The 27,630-nt window shown below is 44.3% G+C and overlaps 2 protein-coding genes across 4 annotated transcripts in view; one reads left to right on the top strand and one right to left on the bottom strand.

Annotated features, from left to right (window-relative positions):
- Nucleotides 1–27,630, bottom strand: part of dock1 (dedicator of cytokinesis 1) — a 121,157-nt gene that overhangs the window by 41,822 nt on the left and 51,705 nt on the right. The gene's annotated exons all lie outside the window — the stretch shown is intronic.
- LOC130524805 (inhibitory synaptic factor 2A) lies at nucleotides 6,140–27,453 on the top strand. Its single transcript, XM_057031254.1, has 4 exons — nucleotides 6,140–6,642; nucleotides 14,250–15,468; nucleotides 18,755–18,826; nucleotides 25,659–27,453. The coding sequence occupies exons 2-4, from the start codon at nucleotides 14,255–14,257 to the stop codon at nucleotides 25,840–25,842; spliced, it is 1,470 nt and encodes a 489-aa protein (XP_056887234.1). The 5' UTR covers nucleotides 6,140–6,642; nucleotides 14,250–14,254; the 3' UTR covers nucleotides 25,843–27,453.

Genomic DNA, 27,630 nt, shown 5'->3' with positions numbered 1-27,630 from the left:
CAATGAAAGGCTAAAACTCCCAGAGCATATTCTACACAGGCACTTATGTTAACCGGCTACTTTGTCCCAATTCTTCTGTTTCTCAGTCTTAACTGGACCTACATTCACTTTTCCTCAACCCACATGGATGCCCCAGCCCTCCAAATATCTGGATTTTATCACTTCATACTTATTAAATGCCTCTTTGTTTCACTGAAAGTAAATAGGCCTCATGCTAAAGAATAACATGCATCATTACCTTGGTGCAAAATTAGGACAAACAACTTTGAATCGAAACTACATTGCATACACACGGGTCAGCATTAAGCTAACACCGATGTTCTTGCGTCCTGATAAATAAAAGGAATAAAAAAAACCTAGAAGGAAGTCACCAAAGTGGGATTTTATAGATGATACAGATGGAAATAAAATGGCAGAAAGAGAGAAGCGTCATCCTGAGATGATTTCACCTTCTAAAAAGGGAAGAAGAGTTCACGCCGTACCACTTAAAGAGTGAAACCCTCTGTTCGCTAAAGATTGGGTGACACGAAACGCAGGGGACGAAGGAGGAGGACGTGATAGGTGTGACAGGCTTCGGCAAACAGCTGCCTCCCCTGGACGCCCGCAGTGTCTGGGCTGAACTAAAACAACTCCAAAGGCCAGTTTCTCCTCGCATCGCAGGTCATATGTCTCTCATCGCAGATAAATCCAGACCCGTTACCATGACAACAGCCTGTCTTTTTTAAGCGGGGGGGGGGGGGGTGGAATTAAAGACAAAAGGCAAAGAAAAGGCATTAAAAAAAACTAAATTACTAAATAAAGTACTTTTTGTGGCATATAAATAAAAAAAATGAAGGTCTAAACTTGATCTCCGAATGTCAGCAAGTTAAGTGGCTCATTTCACATTTTGACTCTAAAATTCTAAATTTTGTAGAGTAATTTATGGCGAAGCGGGCCATAAATCTTCTAGCACGTCGGCATGATGTATTTAAAAGCAAAATGAAATGAAATGAAAAGATTTTTAACCACTTCTTTGCACCTCAACCCTCTTCAGATGTTCGACAGGCCCCGAATTCTAAATAAATGACAAACAAAATAAATGATTGGTTCTGTACTTGCACGATCAGTCCAGGTATGAAAATAAACTTAAACTCCCCCCCCGAACAAGATGAAGCCCCTTGACGGGGCCAAAATACTTATAGAATTCAGTCATTTAACAGTCACATATTGAGCCATCATCAATCTCAACCATTCCCATCAAACAATTTCTCCAGCTTAACAAGAAATAGCAACTTTGCCAGCGTTATCCATCACAGCTTCCAGTAACATGCAGACGTCAGAACGCCCGGCCTCTATATCCATCTCACACATGTGAGCAAATGAGGCAGAATCTGTGCAGAAATGAAAAAGCAGTTAGAAGAGGCCAAATCCATCATGCGCTGCTCCCGAGCGCCTATCTCTCTGATAATTCATCTCACTTTAGCACCTGACAGCAGAGGAGCCAAAATTGATGTTTGTTTGAACAGTGAGGGGAGCATTGTTTTGAGCCTTTAATTAAGCCGGTGGGGAAATGGCACAATAATCTCTGGGGAGACACAGACCCAGTCTCTGCAGGAGAGGACGCTAACACGGGAAAGAAGAGCAGAAAAATGAGAGATTAAGAGGATGAGAGGGGAAGGAGAAGGAAGGTGGACGACCACCAGAGACCAGAATGACGCGTTCTTTCTCTCAATTAACTTAGGACATAATGAAATATGAATTTGATGGCTCGTTGCAAAAAAAAAACCTGCATAAGCCCAGGCAGAGCTCCACATTGCCAGGCACTCCTCCTGAGCTAACAAGTCATCCACACTGCTAAAATGTGGGGGATTTAGCTGGCGAGCGGTGATGAGAAGGAAAGAGACAGGTTTTGAGATGATGGGCTTTCCTGGATGAGCAAATTGGCTCCAGCGTTGGGCCAACAAGACTGCAGAGCGGTAGATGAACAGAAAATATTCACACATCTCTTTCTTTACCGGTGTAATTCATCGTCACGTTCCAACACGTCGGGATGAGCGAAGATAAATAAAAGTACAGGAATCATGTGCAGCCAGCTGTGACAGTGACCCGCCTCGCCGTCCGTACAGACAGACACCGACTAAGACCTGCTTGGGGAGACACTTTATCACTCTAATACATCGACCACTAATGCTTCTTGGACCACGAGAGATCATTCAGAGAGGAAACGCCAGTAATGGAGGTTGCATGTTCCGTCTGTTAATGCATCCGAGTCATTGAATTACACCAGGTAATGCATACGTACTGATGTTTTGTTTTTAGCAAAAGTCAAAATGAGCTTACATTCCCCTGCAGACTAAACAGAGAAGAGGAGAAGAGGCAGGACTAAAGCAGAGGAAATTAGATCTGTTCGTAGGAAACTGTCACTTCCTAGAATGTTGACTTTGAATTTTTGACAAACATCATTTGAGTTGACATGACGTCAACTCCCCCGACCCAAGAAAAGACAAACCCGGAGCCACATCAACCTCTAGACGTCAAGACTCTTGCAGCCTTTTTCTCCATATTTAGAATTCTCACTGTATATGAGCAGAGCTACGTTCTCTCTCTCGCGCCAGCTTACAAAACTCTTTTATCTGGAACATCTTGTAATTTGGTTTCATATCACTCAGCTCCAAAGCACTCTGTGCAGATGAATCCACCTCGCTTCTCTGAGGACAGATGTAAACGGCGAAAGGACACTGATTTGAGGTGACAATTCACAACTGCAACAATGCCTTTACTCATATGGTGATAATAATGGATGGAAGGAATGGAAAGAAATGATGTTTTCATTTGTTTTCAATCAGTTCGTTGAGGCAAAAAAAAGACTATGTGAAGTTTTAATAATAAACTTATGGGAAAATGTCGGCCCGGCCATGATTAAATCTCTGCAATTCTGTTGTAGATTCAGAAAAATGGGATAAATCAAACACTAGAGCTGTGAGTGCTTTAGGTATATCCATTGTATCCGTTTCAGGATCCAGACACAGGATTTTTTTTTTTTTTTTTACTTGATTTTATCTTCGATCTACCCGACCTTGACAGGATAAAACCTTTCTGAATGGTTACTGAAACAAAAGATCAGGGCTTTACGAATCCAGTGAGAGACGTGTCAAAAAGTTTCTTTCTTTAAACTTGTAAGATTACGACTTGTAGATGCTTCTCTATGTGGATTTATGAAATTTGCAGCCACAAGTTTCTGGGACTACCGATCCTGAGTGAGGCCTCATGGACCCCATAAAACTGGGCGCCCTCCACAAAGGTGCTAACAAACAAAGGGAGTCCAAGACAGACTCAGTTTCCCAGCAGGCTTTGTGGTTCACAAGCAGGTACTGTGCTGCATTCCATGAGTACTCGGAAGTTGGAATTTCCACATTGCAAGTCGGAAGTTCCCCTAAATCAGACTGCCCTGAAATCTGATTTAGAATATCCTCATGCTCCATCTTTCCCTCAGTTGTGAACAAGACCCAGAAAAACTCCTCCACTTGAGGCAGGACCTCACTATATTTTGTCAGATCCCTTTTCTTTATCATAATTCTCAGACTGTGAAATATGGGCCTGTGTTGGCCTGTGTTACTATAAGCTGTGTCCAAGTGTGTGAACTGGGTTCATGGTGCTGACGCGCACCCTCAGATCATGTGTGTGGTGTAAGAGATTGTTTCTTCTCTATCTGAAGCGTAAGGAGACATAAGCATAACTGTCGTGATCTCCACCTGATCAGTACCTGGTCTTTTCTTCTGTCGGCCTTTCTTTACTGGCGTCTAACCACTGTCTCGCTCTCTCTCTCTCTCACACACACACACACACACACACACACACAGCTATTGGCCTATCAGAACGCCATCAGCATGGTCATGTTAAATTTCCCTCCAGTTTATAAGAGCAACTAGTGCAAGTGACGTAAACCCATTCACGGGCTGTTAGCTATTTTGCTCCATTCCTTTCCCCATCTCTTTGCACCTCTTCCCCCTTTATTCATTCTCTTCCTCATATGCACGCACACACACACACACACACACACACACACACACACACACACACACACACACCTGCATATTCTATGTTTGACATGTCTATTGGTATTGCTACTACATATAGCTACTGTGGTGATTTTTATATATTTTTTATTGTGTCACGCTGGTTGAGAGAGTCTGTGCTCAAATTCACAACTTTAATTCAGATAACTGAGACTAAAATGTGTTTGGGTAGAATCCCCGTTAACAGGGTAGAGCGCAAGATCATTAATTTTGATGAATGATAATTAAATTGTATTGAGTAACTCATAAGTATTAATAATAATTACAAATTATGCAATTGGACCAATTCAATTGAACCAGTTCCAAGACTCTGTTAGTTAACATCAATTAATACATAAATTTCACTTAGAAACAGTTGCCAAGGAAGGACATTTCTGGCCTCTTTGCTCAGGTGATCATTCAGGCACACCAAGCCCAGTCATGTCAAACCAACAAGACATGTTTGTCAAACTGAGGAGATAATGCTTAAAAAGAGACTTTTGATCTTATTCTAGCCCCGGAATTTTATACTCAAAGGAGCCCCCCGAGGATTCAGATTTAAACCTAAATAAATCAATAAAAGAAGGGTTTCGCCCCAGTGCCTTGTCCACATCACCAATTTAACCGTCTCAGAAGCAGTTTGCTGACACAAGCAGAATGTTGAGCAGATTCCGACAAGAAAAGAGGTTAACTTTTCACAGCACATGAAAAAGACACCGGCTCCCAAAGGGCTTCTGTCATTAACACATGCGGCACAAAGACCTGTGAGGTTAAATCTCTACCAACATTCAAATCTGCCACATCTAGAATAAGAATGCTGTTAGCGACTGTGTTACCGTCACTCCAAAAGGAGAGGCGCGTCTCTGGAGTCTCAGAGTGTGAATGCATCGCTCAGTAGCTTGAAGGTGCAGTCAGTCAGATGGGAACTGGGGGGTATTTTATGTCATACTGTGCACAAGATGAAGCGAGCGGTAAGAACAAAGAGGAGCAAATCTTTACAGCATTCACAAGTGCTGTAAAAGGGCTCAACAGTGGGAGCGGCAAATAAGGAAAGCGAACCTGAGCGTTAGCTGCGATTCACTTACATCCGCAATGTCCTTTCCGAGGTCGTGGCTTATTGTTGATAACATGTTCTTCAGCTCTCTGAAACAGACATTACTTTCGAGTTCTGTTTCAATCATCACAGCCGAACTTGCATGTTTTCACTTATGTGGGAATTCCATCAAGGACAGGGCGCAGGTAAATATAAATATGAAGCTCAACAACCACATTTACATCACACTTGAAAAAATAAATTGTTTGCCACAATCTGACCGTAACTGGAGACTTGAAGTGCACATAAAAGCGATCGGAACAAAAATGTTGATGTAAGCGAGCGCTAGCATACGGCGTACAGTACTTGACTGCCTCTTGAAATCAACATGACTGTGAGGGATAATGCGCACCATAACCTCACAATAAAGTAAAGCGTACATGATGTACAAGTGGAACAAATCTGTACAATTTTCTATCTTCCTGTTGGTCGATATGCCGGTCTGCCGTGTGGCTCCAGTTGCGCACTATGTGATGTAACGTGTCACCCGGAAGGGAAGGGGGGCCGTAGAAACCTGCTGTAAAGACCTGCGTATCTCCACCTAACGTGAACGTACTAACTGATGCCTTGGAGGCATAGAAGTGTGGAGGAGAACTAGCACCCAGTTATTGTAAAGTTCTGTTATTATTGATGCTGACCACTCCTCCATGCTTGGTCATGTTTAGTAAAGTACGAGATTTAGCTTTGGATACATTAATGTCATTATAGTAGGACATGATTGCAACCAGTGGATCCCCGGAGCACGATGAATAGCTTTTCACGCGTGGATAAAAGGTAGCAAGGAGCTAACCCCTCTGATGATGACAACGAAAGGTTTAAAGCTCCATGGAAGTGATGTCGCTGACAGAACCGCTTCGACTTATGATGAGATGCTGCATGGAGCTACCAGATGTAAAGAAAAAGAAGCCGATCTGTACTTTCTCAACAGCACTCTTGCCTCCTCCCTCTACTCTTGTCCCGCGCTCCCTCCCCTTTTACTTAATCTCTCTCTCTCTCTCTCTCTCTCGCCCTCTCCCTGTGTCTCTCTCTCCGCTCACACACTCAGATGCACACGCGAAGAAAAGCAGTGAAAACCAGGGAGGGAAACGGCAGCGGCACAATGGGGATATTCTGCCTACGTGGGCTCTGAGGCATCCGGTCAACAGCCACTGAAAGCGCGCGCGTGTGTGAGTGTGAGTGCGTGTGTGTGAGAGTGTGTGGGGGTGCGTGTGAGTGAGTGAGTGACACTGTGCCGAGATAGGGAAAAATCAGAGAAAAGCGGCTGTAGAGGAATCGGACTTTAGCTTGGAGGAACGTCGCACCGCTGGATGAGGGGAAGCTGATGTGCAACAACTACTCCAACTAATGCCGCTGCTGCTCTGCCTGCATGCCACTGCCTGCCCGTCCTCTTAACTTCTACAACGGTAGAGCCTACTCAGTCTACTCGCCTCTAATCCACCATGGAAATGGGCATGCACGGGCTTAAACACAGATCCAGGATATTGCATCCTTTGCGCCAGTAATACACAGTTTAAGGTAAGTCCTTTTTTTTTTATTATAAATGTCTGCTCACATCGCCTCCTCTATTTTTTGCTTCAACTGGGAGGGAAAGTCGGTTCAAATAAACTCTGCTGGAGGATATCTGAGGGATATTCTCTCTGTGGGACAAGCCTGGGATGAGGCACAGAGAATGATTTCGCTGCACATTCAAGTCAGCTGATCAAACCCCCCAAAAAACGTCAGGATGATGAAAGGATCTCTTATTGATTTGATGCTCAGGTGCCTCTGCTGGAGTGAAGTGGTTATGGAAGATTTCAAACAGCGGCTGGGGAATGTGCCCAGTTTGAAGGGAGGATGCCGTCAGTCCGGAAAACTTTAAACATGGGAATCGTTAGAATGAAGAAATATGACTTCTTGTCATTATTAGCTCAGGCTCATCGGATTTGGCAGGGCAGCGTGTGTGTTGTCGGGAGGATGACGATCCAGATTTAACCCGACTGGCTTCACATACAGCGCTAAAACAGTGTTTGTGTATAGACGGGGCTCCCATGATGCTGCATTTTCTCCCGGTTTGGCAGCCGAGAGTTATATAAAACACTCAGACATCGAGACAAAGATGAAAAAAGCAGGATTGTTGCACGTAGGTTTCTTTCCATATATGACGTCAAGTGTGATTTCAAGGCTTACAGGTGACTAATTTAGCAAGAGGCAGGCGGCAGAAACTAGTCTGCATCGGATCAAGGACCTAAATCCAAGACTAATCTAGATTAATAGACTGACTGAAGCCACCATGTCCTTACAGAATACTCAAGTATGTGTGCGCAAGTGAGTGCGTGTGGGAACTGTGGGAACGGGGAATGAGAGTCAGATCCCGGGTGTCTAGGACCCTCACATCGCGCCTCTCCTGTCATTGGCCACACTGAACACATGTCACTCTCACTGCACCCTCCACAATCCCTCCTGCCACTCCTATCTGCCCCCCTTCAAACCTATCTTACATCAACACTGTGATACAATCACCCCTCTGCTCTATTTCGCTTTCTGCAGTCACTTAGAAGAGGACTGAGTGGGAGAAATAGATAACGCCATATCCAGAAGGATTTCAGGAAAGGCCAAAATAGAGTGCCAGTTAGAAATAATGGCAGAAGGGGATGTGGAATTATCATAAAAATTGAAGTTATAAGATGACATAAGAGACACAAATGCATATGGAGTGTCAGCTCTAGGAGCTTAATGTAATAATGTAAATGCAAATACAGACAATAAGCTCAGGATTTGACACAGACACGGTTAAAAGTGATCCACACCGATAAATTTGGCTTGGCTGCTCGTGTATCGTGAGCACAATGTTCCAAGACATCACCGGTGATCTTTATTTTTAGAATCACACTGAAATCCATCAGCACCTGCCTTAACGATGCTCCAGAGAGAAGACGCGAGTGCAAGACTGAGTGTTCTCGGCTGCGCACAGGGCACCTCCGTGGACATTTGCTCTAAATACAGATGCAAGCAGTCACGAAGGGTGGTGAAACAAAGCTCCAGAAAGCTGCAACGCCTCCCAAAATATCGTTTCCATCTTTTTTGATTCCCCCCCCCATTCCAAACGAGCTTTTCTGCTTCATCAAATAAGAGCATAAAGGAAGGCGTGGGTGAGAGTGCAAGGGTTTCAAATGAGGGGGGTGAAGTGGTCACTTGCCTCCAGTGGCCCTGCAACTTGGGAGGGAAACACATTCATCCAGAAACCTGCCCGCTCTCTTCTGAAAGGCTGACTGCTTTTTTGGAAGAAGCCAGATGTTACCTTTCATGTGCTAATAAGATTATTCATTACGAGTCCTGTTTTTCCCTGGGTGCACAACAGCACCACTATGCAGTCAAGGTGAATCGCATGTGCCCGGGTTTGAAGATGTGTCTGTTCCATCCCTAAGAAGCAGCTTTGCACCCGAGTCTTGTTTTAAGTGTGCGCTGATCTGTGCCTGTGTAAAGCATGTGTTCCCCAGTGTTCTACAGCAGGGACTTAGCCACAGAGGCCCTTGGACAGAAGAGCAGATGAAAACAATCTTGGCTACAAACATCAAACCAGAACAAGAGATTTCTGAGAATGTTAAAGTAGGGTTAAGCAATCTGTTGACTGTAAAATGCAGCTGCAAAAACAAATGTGCATCATTCTGGAAAAGAAAAGAATAAATGTAACTTGGATCGCCTGTTCTGAAAGCAGAGCAAAATTGGGAACAAATCAGCAAATCAGTCATTCTAACAGACCGTGACTCACAAACTCTTGGCGGTTTGCGGTAAACAATAGCTGGACCTTCCTGTCATATCCAATGGAGAGTCTTTCACCAGGCTTTGAACAGATGACTGTGCAATTGCTGCCTCCAGCACAGAGACAGAGCGCAGGTTCCGCTCAGCTGACAAAATGATGCAGCTTATCAAAAAGAACGGAAATCCTTCACCCTCTCCCTCAGCTCAGGTCGCTGCTTAGTCCTCGTCACGCATCCCTATCCAAGGATTCATTTGCCCCTCTCCCATCGTCTCTTCCTACTCCTGTTCATTTCTGCCCACTACCCTGCATGCATCCGTTTATTTTTGCATTCTCTTTCATACGCTCAGTGCCGTCGTGTCCTTTCCTGTGCTCGCTAAGCCTAGAAGAAACCTGAAGGCAGCGGGGGAGCTCTCGGGTAACCCATCAGCTTTGAAACCTCGGCATGTCTAGAAGGCAACGAGAGACAATGGGGGAATCGGAGAAGGAATGAAAGAGGAAGATGAGAAAAAGAGGAGGGTAACAGACAGAAAAGGCAGTGCAGTGCAGACAGAAAAAGAGGGAAGAGAAGTGTGATCGGATACATTCTGACTTGAGCAGGCAGCCTCTGCTTCACGCAGCATTTGCGTAGGTCTGATCTGCATCTAGCCTGCGTGCTCGCTGATGTATGGGTTACCAGCGTCCCCGGAATTCATCAAACTCCGGAGAACCCACCTGAGTGTGGGTGCAGGACATGAAGAACACCTATACCGAGAACTGAGATTACAAGTAAAACAAAGATAATCCATTTCCAGAATAAGAGTTCTATTAAAAACAACCCCAAATGCTGATTGACAGGCTGTAATTATGTTCAATAAAGTTGCTGCGGTCTTGCACATGATAATTTTTAGTTATAAGAGTGCCCCGCTGCAACATAAATACCCCATAGTACAACATGTAATTATTGCTACAATAATAACAATAATTAGTTATTGTTATTTATATACTCCAATATAGTAGGTGCAATTCCAAATTTTAATGATCGTTCCTTTACTGTAATAATAGATCAAGCAGACTGAAGTACTGCCTGTACATCAACCAAACTGCACAATTTACCCCAAATGTGTGAGATTTATCTTTAGGCAAAATGATTGATGTTCTGCTTAGATGTTTGAATTTGATATTTCTGGAAACATAAAATATCAAATGCTGGAATATATTTCTACCACAGCATAGAATAAACCATATTCTCTACCAGTTATAATTTCAAATAAATTTACAACAACAAACCTGCAATTAGGTGGATGAACTCAGGGAAAGTCTTTTTTGTCCCACTATAGTTTTTTGACTAAAAAGAAGATGCCCAAGAAGAATTCTGTGTATTCTAACCCGGGTAATCTTTCACACTTGACCTTTTACAGAATTTTACCCACCTCAGATTTAGTATAAAAAAAACCATCCTGACATTCAATGTGATTTCTGCTTATTTTTCTTTCCCCTGCAGACTGGAAAGACTGTCTGAGCACCTTCAGTCAGTGTAATACGATGAGCCAAAAGACTTCAATTTTAAGATTTTTTTTTTGAGAATCAGAAAATTTGATAATGAAAACTTGATGTGGCACCTTCAGAACACCCTCCTTGTTTCTAACGAGGACCCTCTGCTTCGCGGACCCCCACAGACGGAGCTACCCCCGCCCCGACATTATGTTATTATTCTGAACTCATCATTGAGGTGGTGCACGGGAAAACTGCGCCATCCCACAATCGCAGCAATTACGAGGGAGGCAATCGTGTGAATGTTTCTGAGCAGTTCCATCTAGCGACCATTTACTTTTTTTCTCCGAGTGATTTTCTGTGTTTGGTGTCGGCCTAGTCCACTGGACTGCTATTATCCTTTGGCGCTGATCACTTCTGTCAATCTTTTGCCTCCATCCATCCTCCCATTACACCCAGAGTAAAAGAAAGCACGCTGGACGAGAGAAGCAGTAGCAAACGGCAAAACTGCAAGGTCAAAAGAGGACGATCCAATCTATCAGCCGTCACGTGTGTTTAGTACAAAATCAGGTTGCTCCCAGAAAACCTGGGGAACCTGGAGACGTGAGCAATGTTGAGAGGGGAGAAAAGAGGTTGCAAAACAGGAAATGAAGCTGGATCGCAGAGGTCTGACGGCACCGTGGTGTTTGTTTGTTTGAACAGACCTGCTTATGTGGGATTTTTCTTTGATATTTATGTAGAGAAATTAACCGGACTGGTATGTCTTGACAAAAATGTAAGATAAATAAAAACGGTAAACTGGGAGCTGGTCCTAGTCACCGTGTGCAGCATATTTCCAGCGTTTAATCAATCCCCCGGTCTGTGATGCATACCATATTAATGAATAGTTCCTTCAGCAAAGCCGAGGCGATAACGCAAAATTAGTCAGGCTTCAAGTGAGGAAAAACATTAAATCCCCATGTTTAATCAAGATTCTTATATTTCCACCTTTTGAGATTCTACCTCCAGCGGCCTAAAGTTAAATTATGTGGCTGTCAGTCATAAAACCGCTGAGTCATGGGATGGAATTAATGGCTGTAAACTGGGACTATTTTTGCACTGCAGCATTGATCACCTAAATAACAGGATTACAAGGATTAAAATTAGGGATGTCCCCAGTCCGATCATGTGGTGTACCAAAAATGTAAGGTTGTCTAGAAAGCTAGGGTACAGTTGACTACAGCTCCATGGCGCCTATTCAATGGCAAAGACGGGCCTTGTGGGGTGGGTAAGAGAAGTGGGTGGGTGGGTGTGCCATTCAGGCAGAGTGGCAGTGAGCTGAGCCGTGAGCTGGTCGCTGGGAAAGGGAATATAAACAGCTGGCAAGATCAAATGTCCACCATTTGGAAGTATTTTAAAGTGGGGCACGAAGGCAGCGCTACAGTCGTAAATTGAAAATGGATCGGGGGCACCCTAGAAGAGGAGGCGCTTGTCACAGACTTGCATGGTGAGTCATGCTGTTTATGCACGAGGCCAGGGGGTGCTGTTCCAGCCGGAGGTGAGCTCTGAGTGGTGCTCCAGTTGCAGGGACATGAACCCAGTGGGTTACAAATGAGATATGCAGTGTCTGGGACTTATCATTCAGCCTGCAGTGTTGATAGGAAAAGAAAAAGGGGCAAACCTAAATGAGAGGATGAAAAAATATCACGAATGTATGCATTTTGGAGCCAGTGAATAATGGGAAATGATGGGAAAACGTGGCTTCAGCTTGCAGGGTCTGGAATAGTCTCGCTGTCTGTTGCCCCCTGGTGCAGGGGGGCATCTTAAATTGCAATCAGACATCACTGAACACAGAGTGAACTAAATGTTTGCCCAAGTCTGTTTTTTAAATAAATGCAATAACTTAACCTTTGAATGGGGGAGGCAATGCTGGGTAACTATGTCATTTAACATTTAAAATGTCATCTTCCGACCAAATACTGGATGACACTTTTAGTGAGGGAGGGGAGACTGCATAATCTGAGTATTAGGTTGTGCAGAATGCTGCACTGACTGATGTTTCCTGCGCATCCTTTTGCCCTCCGAGTATAATCAACCCAAAGGAAAAGAGCCGTTGTCCGAATGGAGGGAAATACATTCTAACCTATGGTAGGACAATTCCTCTGTTCTTCATCTGATAGGTTCTTAACCACAGCCTTAATTTCTCCTCTATGTATGGTCGTGAAAATGTTAACTCGGGAATATTTTGAGTTTTGCCAAGATTTCCAGCTCCATCTGACGCTATTTTTAAACACATGGTTTCCACTTATGGTCATTTACTCACATCGGTAATTACCTGTCTGTTGAGAATCAAACTACCATCTGCCAGGACAGCGGGAAGCTGTCGAGGCTAACCTGTCTTTATTAGCATGCCGCTATGTTCCCAGAACTGCGTATGCTTGGATGAAACAAGGCAGTCGTTGGCATGTTTCTGGGCTGTCAGTCTGCAGGGTCAATCTGTGGCTTTTGTACCGTCGGTATAAAACTTTAACGCAGATGTGGAAAAATGGAAACACAATTGCAGATCTAGAACAGCATGTCAAGTGTTTGGAAGATCACCTCGCGTAATCACAAACGTCATTTGCTGCAAAAAGCCCTTTTTCAGGAGGGTTACCAACGTCGCGTTGAGATTTCAGATCACCTATTTGGACTTAAATTTAAAAAAAAAAAGGAAATCCCAGTTGCATCTCTCCAGATACATCATGACTGTAATTCAATAATTCTAAACTAAGGTAATAACATGAGAGAGGAGGTGGCAGAAGATAATATTTATTCTATATCTCTGAGGTAAGTAAACAGACACTGTTGAAAAGCAATCAAGTGGTGTTGACAGAGTGGTGTCATGGTAGATAGGCTGGGAAGGTAATTGTACCATCATATTTTGCATCTTTAGGAGCGTGCCGAGTGTTTGTTTATTGTAAATCAACAGGCAGACGGAGAATGATGTTTGTGTCTCGGCTTGGGGCAATGAAGTGCAAGGCTGGGGACTGTTTGTCATACCTGTGGTTGCAAAGGAGGATCATTTACATTATCTCTACATTTAAGGTGGCGTTTCCCCCGATGTGTCACAGATGTGTTCGGTAATGAGGAAAAAACCCATAATAAAATGTGCTTTGTGTGTTTGTGGCTCTGGGTGAGTGCAAGAGGGAAAAAGATTGCATAAAATCTTTCTCACACCAGTTGACAACCAAATATCCTATATACTGTTTTGCACTATATCTTGCAGAATAACTTGTTTTAAAGGTGAACACTTTTCCACGAGCTTTGCAAGTAAATGCCGAATTTGTATTATATACTTACTTTGCTTTCCATAACTGCCAATAGGTCTTTTACATTAGCATTGTTTAGATTCCATTCCCCCACCCCAACCCTCGATAGCTACAAAGCGTTTCATGTATAAAACCATTGACATTTGTTTTAAAGAAGGCTGAACGCCTGTGAGAACATTTGGGATTGGCTCGGCTTTTCGACAGAAGCATCTGGCACCTTCTGTGTTCAAGCACCCACGATATCCCCCCCAAAGATGAAAATGCACCATCAAAAACGTGCACTACGAATAAAAAAAAGCCACACACGCTTAATACTCCTGATCTAGTCTGATCGGAAAGGGAAGGCGCTCTTATTGAATGGTTATTTAACGGCCAAAGATAGTTAAACAAACATGATGCTGAAATTGGAGTTATCGGTTTCATTCAGCAGAGTAAATCTAGAAATCTTTACAGCCCTGCCCAAACTACGACCCTTTTACAGTTCTCCATTAAATCCAGCGGAATCCGGAACCGTTCTGCAAAATTCCCCAAAACTGCTGACGCAATAGGTTGGGTTTATCCCCTAATAGCGTTTGTAGCTGATTATTACTGATGATTAACGGGGATTGTGTCTTTATGTCTCTCAGGAAACATGGTGAGCATGGACGGCGGCAGATGCATGCTCACGAACTCGGAGTCTGACTCGGAGTCAGCGCCTGTGCCCTCCACCTCGCTTGCATTGGAGGTGAAGTATTCCCTGGAAGCCAGTCGGCAAGTGAAGAAGCGAAATAAGGCCCTGCAAGTGCGTTTCAAGGATATCTGTGAGGCGCAGAACGAGCAGAGGGAGGCAGAGCTGCAGGCAGCGGGAAAGGCCGGCAAGCCGCTTTCATACAAAGTGGCGTACCGCAAGTACATGACCGTCCCCGCTCGCAGATCCATCCCAAATGTTACCAGGAGCACGGGCGTGCAGACGTCGCCCGACCTGAAGAAACGCTATCAGACCTTTCCTTTTGAGCGCAAGAAAGGACACACTTTTAAACACGTGGCAGCGGTGGAAACCTATAAAGGTCAAAAAAACGGTTTTGTCATGGAGGTGAAGCCGTCCAAGGCTGCTGAGCAGAGTTTAGACGAGGAGGAGGAGGGAGCTTGTGGGGGGAGTGGAGTCCGGAGGACCAGGGCTCTGCTCCATACTAATGAGTGCATTGCCACAGTGGAGCAGCATACTGCACCTGATGGCCTGTGCTCTGACGCTCTGCTGCTGACTTGCTCTGCAGACACAGACTGCCTTGCGGGCACACAGAGAGGAAGGGGAGCCGAAGCGGAGTACCAGCTCTGCAGTGTCCCGGCGAATGCCAGGACGGGATTACAAAACAAGGAGGCTGATGACCGACTGACCAAGAGGCAGCTCCTCAATCTGGAGGAAGGATCGTCTCGAACCCTGCCGGACAGGGCCTCTAAGGTTACAGGCCCGATCGCCTGGAACTCCCTCACCCAGGTGGAGTGCTTGGACAGCCCTTCTGTGCGGAACAAACGGAAGAAAGCCATGCAGCTCAATGGACTGCAGAGCGAGACACTACAGCGGCCCGGCAGAGGCTGTACGACACAGGCGCAGTGTCACACAGGACAGTTATCGGCCCATCCTCTACAGGAAGACCCCGCATCACCCTGTGGAAGTGGCGAGCCTGGCAGGGCGGCCCCCGACCCCACACACGAGGCCTGCAAGCAAATAGTGCCTATCAATCAGGATGGGGACGTTAAAGCACAGCTCCAGGCCATGGAGAACCTTATCTGCTCCAGCCAAGAGACCATCAAGGTGCTGCTGGGGGTCATCCAGGAACTGGAGAAGGGGGAGGCCCACAGAGAAGGGTAAGGAAAATTCACATGTACTTCATCAATGCAGGGTTTGCTGCCGTCTCAGAAATAAGGAAAAAATAAAATTAAACTTCACAGAATGGATTTTCTACGATGATGAAAGGATTCGATGACTATTTCTTTTCATTTATTACCCCCCCCTCCCCCAGCGCATTTAGAGGTTTGACGTAGGACTACTGTCCTGCAGAACCTGGACTGACCCACACAAGCGGTGTTGAAAAGCAAACGACGACATTGTTTGTGGGCTAATGTGACTTTCCCGTTCCGTGGTCCGTGGTGCGTTTACATCACGTTGTTTTGCAAGTGTTTTCCACAGGTAATAACATGAGCTGCAGAATCTATTTGCCACAAATACATTTGCTTTGATTAATTACAGGAAACATTGAATGAATGCCACTCGTTTCACCACATTTAGTCCCATACCTCAGGAAACCCTTTAGATTTTAAAATGTTCCAATCAGGTACACTTGATGTATGTATTTTGTAGGGTTCCAGGGAGGTTTTTTTTTTTTTTTTTTTAAACCGAGGTTCAGCCAAGTTCGAGGTCAAAAATCCATGGACTGTGAAAAGGCAATTTATTGTCCAATTCATTTGGCGTGTATACAAAAGGTCCAGATAACATCTGAGCTATTGAAGTGGAGGTTTGGTTCCAAAAGGATGAGGCAAACAAAATAGTCAATTTGTTGAGAGAATTGATGGGATGCTACACCGCTGTGTTTTGACCGAGCGCTGCGGTGAAGTAAAGGGTAAAAAGGGAGACGTGTAATCGGCATCATAGCGGCCACGCAGACAAGCTTCTGAAGCAGCACAGAGAGAAAAGCTGACTAAACTACAGGGTTAAATTACAGGCAAAACTACTTTTAAGTCAACAATATCCAAATAGCCACTTATTTTACCTTCCATTTGGGACAAAACAATACAAATGCCTATGTTTTGTTAAACTCAAGAGTAATCCGCTGGAGCCGAGGTAAACTGTTTTTCTGTGTTCATTTCCGATATCCAAGGCGGATTTGTTTTTTTGTTTTTTTTGCAGGCCAAGCAAAAATTCCCTGGCTACTCTAGTCACACCACATTAGCTTCGCACTCTTGTTACATAAATGTCACTCACACAACAAATAGGAGCACCCGCAGGCTATAGGTGAACCGTGAGCACAATTACATCTGATATATAACTGCACATGCTGCCCAACGCTCATTTTTCCTTGTAGGAAATGCAGCGCTGTGCGCATTCCTCAGACACATGCAGTCCTGCAGCATGTCCACAGCTGATAACAAACGCTGAACCACGATGCAAAGTGCAACAAACAGGATGGATCTGGATTTTAACCTATTATAGTCCTTTTAAACTGACAATATCTGGGTTTGAAGAACCCAGCAAGAAGGTGAGGCGTACAGGTATAACGACACTTTTGACTTCACTCTCTCCGGGGAGGACTGGAGAAATTAGCTGTGTCCACTTATATTCATCAAGTCACTGAACAAGGGTGCGAGGTGGAGAAATAGGAACAGACGGCATCGTGGCGGGAGACGGAGACAATAAAGGTGACTTGTCCCCGGTGTGGCGCCGCTGCCCTTCAGCGGCTGCTTATTATCTCTCCTGAGTGAAGATGAACCTGAAATTGGCCACTGCGCTGCCCTGTCACCTCCCCTCCAATGGCAACCGCCCAACTCCCACCTTTACTGCACTTCCTTTTTAGGCTTTCCTCCAGTATTTCATTTTGTGACAGACGTAGGGGAGGGTATTGATTTCAACAGCTCTAAAATACCTGCCGGAGAATATGGCGCAGAGAGGAATACATAAAGAGGTTAAATGTGTGCTAGCAGTTTTGTTTTATTTGTTCGAAGCCTTAGGGGAAGTGTGACGAGACGAGGGTTCCTGAGAGATATGTAAGAAAATGTTCAAAATGAGGGATGGAGAGTACAAGTACTGTTGAATTAGCACATCTTATCCAATGAGGATGGGGTTTAATGCAGACATTTGTGGTGTTTGCTAAATAGCAAACACCACCACTAATTTCCTCCTATAGGACAACGTTACTTCAAAACATTCTAATATTGTAGATTTTAATGGACAAGACGAGTAAGCTTAGGATCACTGTGGGTTTTGGGGTAGGTTTGTTGTGGGAACTTTTAATAAGAGAAGGATAAAAATGTCAAGAACTTTGCATCAGGTGATCGGTGAAATATCTACATTGGCGACAAATGTGCAGAAGAACATTACGAATGGCAGTAAATGTTTGGTAAAAGACAGGAAGTTGGGAGTTTCCTACAGTTGGGAAGTTAGAGAAACGAGTCGGTATCATCAGAAACAGTGTCCCAATTACTGAAAATAATCCACAGATCTCACCAAGATTTTATTTTACAGTTTGAACATCAGAGTAATGAGGACATCGGTTCGGTTTAGACTATAGTGCTGTTCACTGCAGAACAAGGTTCTTCCACTATAGCAGGAAGAAGAGGGAATAATCCAAATAAAAATGCTGAATAAATTTTTTTATTTAATTACTATGCAGTGTGTGGCCACTGCCGAGTAAAAACTGGAGATGTTCCCATTTATTCAAATGTTTAAAAGGCAAACTAGCAGATTTCACACAGCTTTAGGCCGTTACCCATCAGCCAATCTGTCACACTAAACGCTGTCCCACCGTAACCAAATAGTGATCTTTGTTTCAAGACAGCATTTTATCTCAATGACAAACAATAATGGAAGTGTGGAAGCATGCTGGGGAGATAACTGGATATCGAATGTGAATTTGGTAGATCAATAATGCAGAAAGAAAGCAGGACCGACTTCAGAGGAATTTAAACTGTAGAACTGTCCCGTTTTTTTTCTTTCAAGGTGCTAAACTGGCCAGACTAAAAACAGTTTACTGTGTATTTTATTTTAAGACCAAGAAACAAAATAAATGATTAACCAACCTCCCCACTCTTGTTCACTTTGTTACATAATCAATAATTCTGCCAAGTATTCCTGTCATTTTACAGGAGAGTTGATAGTGAAAGGTAACGTGAAAGTTAATGTGACGTGACAAAAACATATATATAACCGCTCTCGTGAATTAACGAGGCAATGTGTGACCTTCCATCCCTCGACCCAGGCTGACATGCGACACCGGGCTCCAGCGGCCGGGACACGGGCCACTCGTGGCTCACTGACTCCTCGTCCTGCTCATTTACCTCAGCTTCTCTAATGAGCGGCGGCGAACAAGGCGAGAAAAGAAGACGTGATAGAGGGTCCCGACGAGTAATTACTCATTCCCGACTCTTATCTTCCCAACAGACTATCCTATCGAACCGGACAGGACACGGCCAACTGTGACACGTGCCGGAACAGCGCATGCATTATTTACAGGTTGGTGGCCATTTCTCTTCAGAGGCAAAGGGATACAAATGTGCCCTGTCCTCCCTCTTTGAGGGAAAGTGCAGAGGTGGAGGAAGAGACAGCAGAGAGATGGGAAAGGGCAGGAACATTCAACTCTAATGTGGATTCTTTTAATGAGCACACACAGACCTTTCCACACATGGTTCTCTTCCTGATTAGATACATCTCAGTGTGTGTGTGTGTGTGTGTGTGTCTTTTTCGGTCTTCCTTCGCACCCTTCGTTTATTGCTGGAGGGTGTTTCAAATGTGGTGCGAGCTGGATTTTAATGAAAAAAGGTTCAAAAGAAGAGTGGGCGCGGGTCAGAGAAGGTGAAACGGTGTTAACGGTATCGATACTGTGAGCGTTGGCTTACTTCGGCCACCATGTAGGTCACCATTTCCCCCCCGCCAACATTTCCAGATCCAGGCTATAGTTACTTTAGCTGCTAACAAGTTAAACACACAATGATCCAGTGTCTCTAATGAACAGTGGCTGCAAAAAAGTTAATAAAACAATGCCCAAATACCCCTTCTTGATACTCTGAAAGAAAAGTATAGAAAAAACAGCTAAAGTAAGTTAAAAATAGCTGCTATTTAAACAGCGTTCGTGCCCTTAAGAGGGATGGGATCCGCTCAGGGGCTCTGCGGCGTTGCCGTGATGTCATCCTTCCTGTGTAGCTGACGCAGCTATGACCCCGTGACCCCCATTACTGACAAGCGGAGAGGATCCTGATGCTTTTATTTGACTCCAGTTCCCCTTTTTAAATAGCCCATTGGGCCGCCGAGCGCTTGAGCGGATGTCACATGAAAGAAGCTCTTACGAGGCGCTTACGAGCGCAGATCTGACAGTCCGAGATCAGAAGGTGGGAAAGACGTCACATACGGGACGTTTCAAAGAGCGGCAGAGTGGGATGCGATCGATAAATCTTTTTTTAGAGGAAACTGCTGTGCAACATGGTCCACAGTTAGTCTCCGATGAGCCAATTAAATCCGTTATATCCACTTCTCTGAAACAACACTGGGCGACCTTCAATCCGAGCCTGACAGAGAAGCCTCAGAGCTGCGGAAGGAGCTCCGCGGTGTTACCCAGGAAGTGCTGCAAGTGCTAAGGGTGGACAGCTACAGCCGCAACGAGGCAGTAGCCCATAGATGATTGGAGGCAAATTAACTGCACTGGGAGAACAAAATAGCCGTCATTCCAATCTACACAATGTTTAATTAACGTCAACCGCGAGGATCCGGGTTCCCTCTCTGGCACCATTTGTGATCTCCAATGTTAGAGGAAGGTCTTGTCTTAACAGCTTTATTGGGGAGGTCACGGGGAGGGTGCAGTATAGGTGAAGCCAGGGTCCACCCCTGGATGAGTCGGCAGTTCATGGCAGGATTCTGCGTGAGCATTTGTGGGTTCGGCGCCTTGCTCAAGGGTAACTCGGCAGGGCTCCCAAGGTGTTCCGGCACCTTCCCCTGCTACCAGAACAGCTTCCATGTTTTGTCTGAACTGGGGCTCTAACCGAGAACCCTCTGCTTCTCAGCCCAGCTCCCAACAGCCTGATACCACCGCCCATCCCAATCTATACAATGTTTATTTAATGTCAACTGAGGTTCCGGATCCTTCCATGTGCGATCTCCAACATTAGAGGAAGGTATCACAAATACATGCTTTAAATCGGTGCTGCTAACACACTCACCCTTTAATCTCAGGGCTCTCGCTCCATCTATGCAGGAAGAGGGAATTTTTTTTTTTTTAAAGGCAAAAAGAAAGAGATGGTTGGTTTTTGAGTCCCGTCAGCACCCACTACAGTTTTATCTTGACAGAGGGCAAACACTTGAGCGGTGAAATGTCTGCTTTGAAGCGATTCGTGCTCTCCTTTAAGAGGATCGCTTGGCATTTTGGATTGTGTTGATTGGACACAGAATCAAATATAGCAGTTGCTTTCAAAACAAGCAGCGGGATTAAATGACAATCTAATTAGTCAGATCTCCATGAAAACAACCTCTGTGGAGGTGGAGAGGCGGGAGATAAGAAGCGGAGCCGCGAGGAAGACGTGCGCTGTGTCTATAATATCTATTAGCAATTTGGATTTGTTCCTTTGCATCAGGTCCAAACTCCGAATTGTTTGAAAAACCTTGCGACTCAACGCACACGTGGGTCCATAAATCATCTCAGCGTAACCTGCGCGCTCTACAGCATAATCAATTTGTCCGAGAAAGCCGCATCTGGCATCAGCCCCGTTCTTTGCATAACAACAGCACTCGATCAATATGCTGTTGTAGTCTTTGGACAAGGACTTCAACCTGAAATGCTGTTCTGCTCCGGGTTCCTCATCCACATCGCAGCCCATCTCGCTTGAATCCAGGCCCGGTAACTTTCTTGCTTAGCAGCCGACAGCGGGTTCTAACGGTGACGCCGCACATGAACAGGAGGGAGCGGGATGAAAAGATTACAGCGATTCATTTAATCCCGCCAGGTGATGTAATAGCTGCTCCAGTGTGGGGAGTTCTTGAGAAGCGGGGTAACAAAAAGGCGACTAAAATGACTAAAGGGAGCCAGACGGGATGACGGAGGAAAGCTGGGGATTTGAAACGTGCTCCATTTATTTCAAGACCACAGGTTTTAAGCCGCGCGGTGTCGCCTACCTTGTAATCTAATTTTCCTCTCATTGCATTTAGATGAGATAATGTGCTGATCACCTGTTTGAAGGACTTGTGATTAAGGTTCCCCGCTGTGAAACGTCAATGTTCATCATGTAGTGGAGCTCTTTCCGATGTGCCAATACCTCAGAAATGCCTGATGTGTTAAAGAGCGTAAAACCGTGAAAATCCAATTTTCAAAAGGTTTTTTGAAATGTAACACAAGATCAAACTATAGTTATTGTGTGACAAAATTATCATGATTCCATTGAATATTAGACCACATGGAATTGCTTGATCTCCTTCAAATACTCAATTTGATCTGTTATCTTTGTACTCATTAAGATTTATTAAATGTTGTCCTGGTTCCGAAGGTTTTAAAGGAAATAAACAGTGCTGCAGATTAGATTTTTGCTGAAACTAGACTGGAATTGCCTCTGGAGGGTCCTTATAAGGTATGTTTACATGCAAAAAAGAAAACCAAATTACTGCATCAGTCCTATCAAGTAAAATGCATGTGGACGCCTTAGATCGGTTAAATTCAGCGCAGCGAAGTCTAAATCAAGTCGGATTAGCACCCCGAATCGGGAATCGATAAACGAGCACGAGTCTGTGGACGAAACTAGCCTATGTGATTCCGCCGTGTGCTACATTCTGCATATATTTTGCAGAGCTGGAAGCAGAAGCGTCCCGCCAAGTTGTTTTCAAAGTCTGCTGTGGGTGGTAGCAACCATCGCTGTTTTTGATAGAGCTGCTACCTCCCTGGCTCACTGCTTTAAAGATTGTTGTGTTATAATGGAAAAGGTCTACCGTTGTGGAACAACAAGGTAAAACAGTGCAAAGCGCCACTTAGTGGGAGGGAGGTGACTTGACTTCACCTGTAATCCAGATATAAGTAATCCAGTATTTTGTACTGGCAAATGAAGCCGGGACAGACGCCCCCTGCTGTTTCACTGATGTCACTGCCAAACAACCAAGGGAATTTTTCTGCTAAGACATCTGGATGGACTTTGTCTTCCAAACCAGTTTCTACAGTATTCCCATGTAACCGTGGACATCATTGTGAACAAAATCCTGCTGTCAAACAAGCAAACACCTGTTAGGAACACCTGTAAAATTCAAAAGGGTGAAAAAATATAGATCAAGAATGGTTTCACGCTAGGTGTTAGCACAATGCTCCAGCGCTGATAACCTTCTAACATGGTAATTACTGACCAGCAGCAACTCCAAACTACTGCACGACTGAACTGGTAGGGGAGATATCCATTTGTGCAAGCAATAACGCTTCCCAACATGGTGACAAGCGGGTTGCCATAGTTACGAGATAGATGGGACACAGTGTGAGAGGATAGTGAGGACAGGTAGGGAGAGCACATTTACACCCAGAGAAGATAAGCGAATAAAAAGGGAAGGCAGGCTGCGAATGTGAGATGGAAGTCTGGTCGGGGAAGGTGAGAGGTGTATCCATGGCTCAATATGGGATGTTCCTGGGGATTTTTTTTACATTTCCTTTTACACATAATGGGGGGAGAAAGACACAAAAAGAGTGAAATGATGCCAGGTTAAAAAAAAAAAGCCTAAAAAGGTCCTAAGTGCGTTTTTTAAAAAAAATTTGTTCCAATCTGATGGCTCACTCAGAGGCAGATGGGGCCAGAACATAGGACAGCAATAACATTTCTCTATGGCTTTTAGCGGAAAATCAAAATGCAGTGTGATGCCGATGGATTCATATGGAGAAACTGATATCTGGGCCGGGTAGAGACTAATAAATCTTTCATTAAAAGGCCTTTTGAGTGTGGTTCATAGATGAGATGATTATCTTTTCACTCTGAAAAGATGAAATTATGCCATTTTTCCCCTCTCCCACTTCAGTGACATTTAAGCTTCCAAGCGAGAGCATTCCCCAAGACACTACCTGTGTTTTTGATTCCAAACCATTACCTCGCACAATTTAGCCTCAAAAATGAAGCAAATAAATAACAGCTGCCAGGACTAATGCGGCTTTGGAGAAATCGTGACTCTCTGTGTTCAAAGGTCTGTATTTAGGAGTATTTGAGAAGTCCGACCACAACAATAGGCCTCAAACATGAATATTTCTCAACGTTAAATACAATTGGAAACGGTTGCGTTCTGACAGATGTGTTATTCGCTCAAGAGTTCCCCGCCTTTCACCCGTTCCTTATTACTTTACCACTGTTTGTGATGCAATTACACAAATTTAATCTGATTAAAAGTATAAACTGAAGGCACGGCTACAACGCAACAACAGTCTTGGCTTTTTTAGAGGCTTACGCTGGCTGAAGAGCGGGGAAAATCCTTTCACTGCCACCAGAGCCTCCGCATGTGTGGGAGTGTGTGTGTGTGTGTGTGAGTGTGTTGTGGGGAGGCATAAAAATGACAAAGCTTTACACTGCTGTATTTATCCAAAGATGTCCCCCACTGAGTAGCTCGCTGTGCTTTAGACAGCGGCAACATTGTCTTTTTAATTCAGTCAATGCAACAAACCAGAAACAAACTTCTCGGTGAGAAAACACAGCTGCTCGTCACAGAAATGATGAGCAACACGCACGTTCTGCGTTCTACGCCTGCATGGAAGCTTCACATCGTTTGTGACATCAGTATTAAAAATAGACCCGAAGAATAAACGGGTGGAAGATGTTTACGAAGGATTAACGGCCTGGATCCGACTGCCGCGCTCACCCTTTGTTAACATGTTGCATTCTTCTAAATTGGAATGAGAGGATATTATCAGACTTAAGGCGCAGCTGTGTGTGCACACTGTGAGTGAGGCGGACAAGAAGGTCTCAAGTTTAACTGGATCCAATTAATGTGAAGCATAAATGTTCGTTTTGTTTTAATGTGATGGTTTCTGACGTCTGGCTATTGAAAAATACATTGAAGGTACACAAAAGAAAGATTGAACCAAAGAGTCTAAAATCCCCCAATGCTCCTCTCCTGAAACATCAATATCTATTTTTCTCAGACTAGACAGACAACTGAAAGTTAAAAAAAACTATCAACAGCACACACTTGAACAATAATCATGCTTTGTAAGGGCCAAGGAAAGTTTTTAGTGAAACAGTCTTGTGCACATTTTGCCCTATTTTATTTTTTTACAAGCATTGGAGTCTCAGAAAGCTCTTAGAGTGTATCTGTCATTTCCTGTGCGCCATGCTCAGACCTTTATTACTTAGGCTGCTTCTCAAATGAAAGAAACAATTGAGAGAATAAACGGTAACATTTTTGCCTTAGAACTGAATATTTGCTTCGGATGGGAGAAGCCGTGTGAAACAATCCTTGGTCTTCACAAAGAAGATCCTGGAACAGTGACACACGTCTGCCAGCCATGACCCCCCACCCCCCACCCCCCAGCACAGGCACAACTCAACCTATGGCTGAAGGAGGCTTTAGCAGATTAAAACCCCCGCTACACATACACAGCTAATGCAGTAATCTGAGGTTCACTTTAACACAACCAGTGACTAGTGCGGGATTACAATGATTGCTAGTCTAGATAAATCCCCCTGGACGCCGGGAAAACACAGAAAAATTCCAAGAAATCAAATCATTTGCCATCCAAACTACCTTTTGCTGATGATCCCATGTTGTGCATGGATTAACGCAACCTAATATAAGAGATACTCATGTGAGCATCTACAACCACACTTTAATCCCAGTCCAAGTCAAGCAAATGGTGATCTCCCAGCGACCCACCAGAGCTTACTGGGAGGTTTCTCCTCATGCAGGGTGATCTATAGGAAAATGAAATATCAAGAAGCAGCAAAAGCAGAATCAGACTGGGCAGCCTGATGAAAAGAAAGAAATAAATAAAGCGATTTCACAGGGACTAAGGAATTAAGTAAGCTATGTAGGTCACTCTTCCATTCTGAGCACTGATGTGACAGATGCTCGTGCAGGGGTCAATTAAGAACAGGTCGGACTTGGCACTTAATTTGGTCCGGGAGGAGGCGGATCAGTCAAAACAAGCGATGCAGAAAAGGACAAAAACGGAAAGGAAAATGGCCTTGGAGCACTGACGATACAGGAAGAAGATTCCCGGTTAACCTGCGTCACGACCTCCACAACCCAGACAACAGAACAGTCTCTACCAACACTGGCTAAGCAAGAGTTAATGGCTCCGCACAGCAGTTAGTAACTGTCTGACCTGATTATCTGTGCTTCTTTGATGCAGCGTCGAGTTGGACTTCAAGCAGCAGGAGGACAAGCTGCAGCCACTGATGAAGAGGCTCTGCCCTACAGAGGACAGTCACTTCCCCCCGCTGCCTTACCCACAGGAGGCCTTCACCTCCACCCCCAAACGCAAGTCCAAAGGGGACTCCAAGAAGCACGCGCGCTGGAAACTCTGGTTCCTGTAGAAAGAAGGGACTCTCCTCCTCTACTGCTACTACTGATGCACAGGATTCACGCGCCCGTCGGGACATTTATGTCTTTCTAGTTTACTCCTCTTTTTACAGCTACTTGGCTTTTTGAGTTGGAAATCAATAGACACTTAAATGTTTGAGACAAACGGGATATCATCAAAAAACACACAAGACTTTTCACCCTTTTTTTAAGCCCACACCAGTGGGGCTGTACGCCATGAGAATGCTACATTTCTATTCATCAGGTGGGACTCCGTGTGTCCTGCCAGCCTCCAGGAGGTGGTGGCGCGGCATCTGAAATGCTCTGAGGTCTCCATCAAAAAGCACAACACTGGTCAGGACGCATCGTCTCACAATAATGAAAAAAGAAACTATTCTGAGGATTCCCTCTATATGTACGTCACCTGCATAATAGAAGAAATCTTTATTGGAATGGACTTTGTATCCTCACTAAAACAAGCCTGTCTTTAAAACAATGACTGAATAAATAACACTTATTTTCTTAAAAACATTTGCAAACGGTAGACATCTCTGTAAATCCTTTTTATATAAATATATATCTATACACATTCACTTTAAGGTTTAGTGGTCTATATTTATTAAGATGCTGTGAAGGGGGGTGTATATTTGAAGAAGTAGGGTAGAAACTGAAGCAAAAGATTTCTGTTTTATCCATCGAGCTTATTTTAAGAGTCATGGATGGACACTGATAGGTAATAGAGCCTCTTCTGTTTATGTCATGAACATCGAGTGTAATAAATAATGCTGGTTCTTAGCACATGTACGACGTTAGGAAAGCTGTGATTGTACTCCTGCATCAGCTACTAAAACAAAGCCAGAGACTGAATGTGCCACTCCCCCCCCCACCACACAACCAGGGCTTCTACACTACTGGGTGGCAGAGCTGTAGCCTTGCATGCTTTTTAAGAGTTTCAAGGTTTTGCAGAATGTTTTTTAGCTTTTAACAATGACGCATTTTTAAAAAGAATGATATTTAAACAAAAACACCACATTTCTAACCCCATCCCCCCCTTTTTAAATGCCGTTCACCAGTTCCTGTCTTTTTGACCACAGTTAAAATCCCATGATTCCGAAGGTTTTGTACAGCCAAATTAATATTTGCTCTACCTGTAGATGTTGTACAGCGTTAAACAGGGCTGGGACGGTTTGTGTGGGAAAGCAGCCAATATGTGAAACATCTAACATCTCAGTTCAGAAACTGAAGACACTCAAAGCCAAAAACACTGCCCTGAAAACACAGGAAAGGTGCCAAAGTGGCTTCAAGGGCATAAAGGGAAACATCTTCATCTTCTGCTACAAAAGTAGATAAAAACAGATTTGATATAAGTGATTTGAAGAAGCAGCTGCAACGTTCTCCATTCTGTTGTGATTCCCACCTCCACTCACGTACATGCCAGGGTGAGTTCCTTCAGTAGTTACGCTGTACTGTAGCATCAAGAGAAAAGTAGAAGTTAATCTGTACCTTACAGAAGTGCAATTGATTTATTATGTGCAATACTGTGTATTTTATACTGGTTTTTTCAAAAAAAAAGAAAAAAAAAAAGAAAAATAAAGATCAAGCTGCTTTCGATCAGAAGCTTCCAATCACAGCGTCCGTAGTCGCCCTTCTGGTCATCCACCTTCTCACGCCTGTGAGTTCAGGATGCACGTGTTTGGTGTTGATGTATGCTGATGTATGCATTAGGTCGAGTGGGGCCGCAGAGATGCAGAGTCATGCTCACAAGATCAGAAGCAGCCCCTTCCTGTCCTTCAAAAGAAGGC

This window comes from Takifugu flavidus, chromosome 1 (genome assembly GCF_003711565.1).
Source record: "Takifugu flavidus isolate HTHZ2018 chromosome 1, ASM371156v2, whole genome shotgun sequence".
Classification (NCBI taxonomy): domain Eukaryota; kingdom Metazoa; phylum Chordata; class Actinopteri; order Tetraodontiformes; family Tetraodontidae; genus Takifugu; species Takifugu flavidus.
This window is presented reverse-complemented; position numbering and strand designations above follow the sequence as displayed.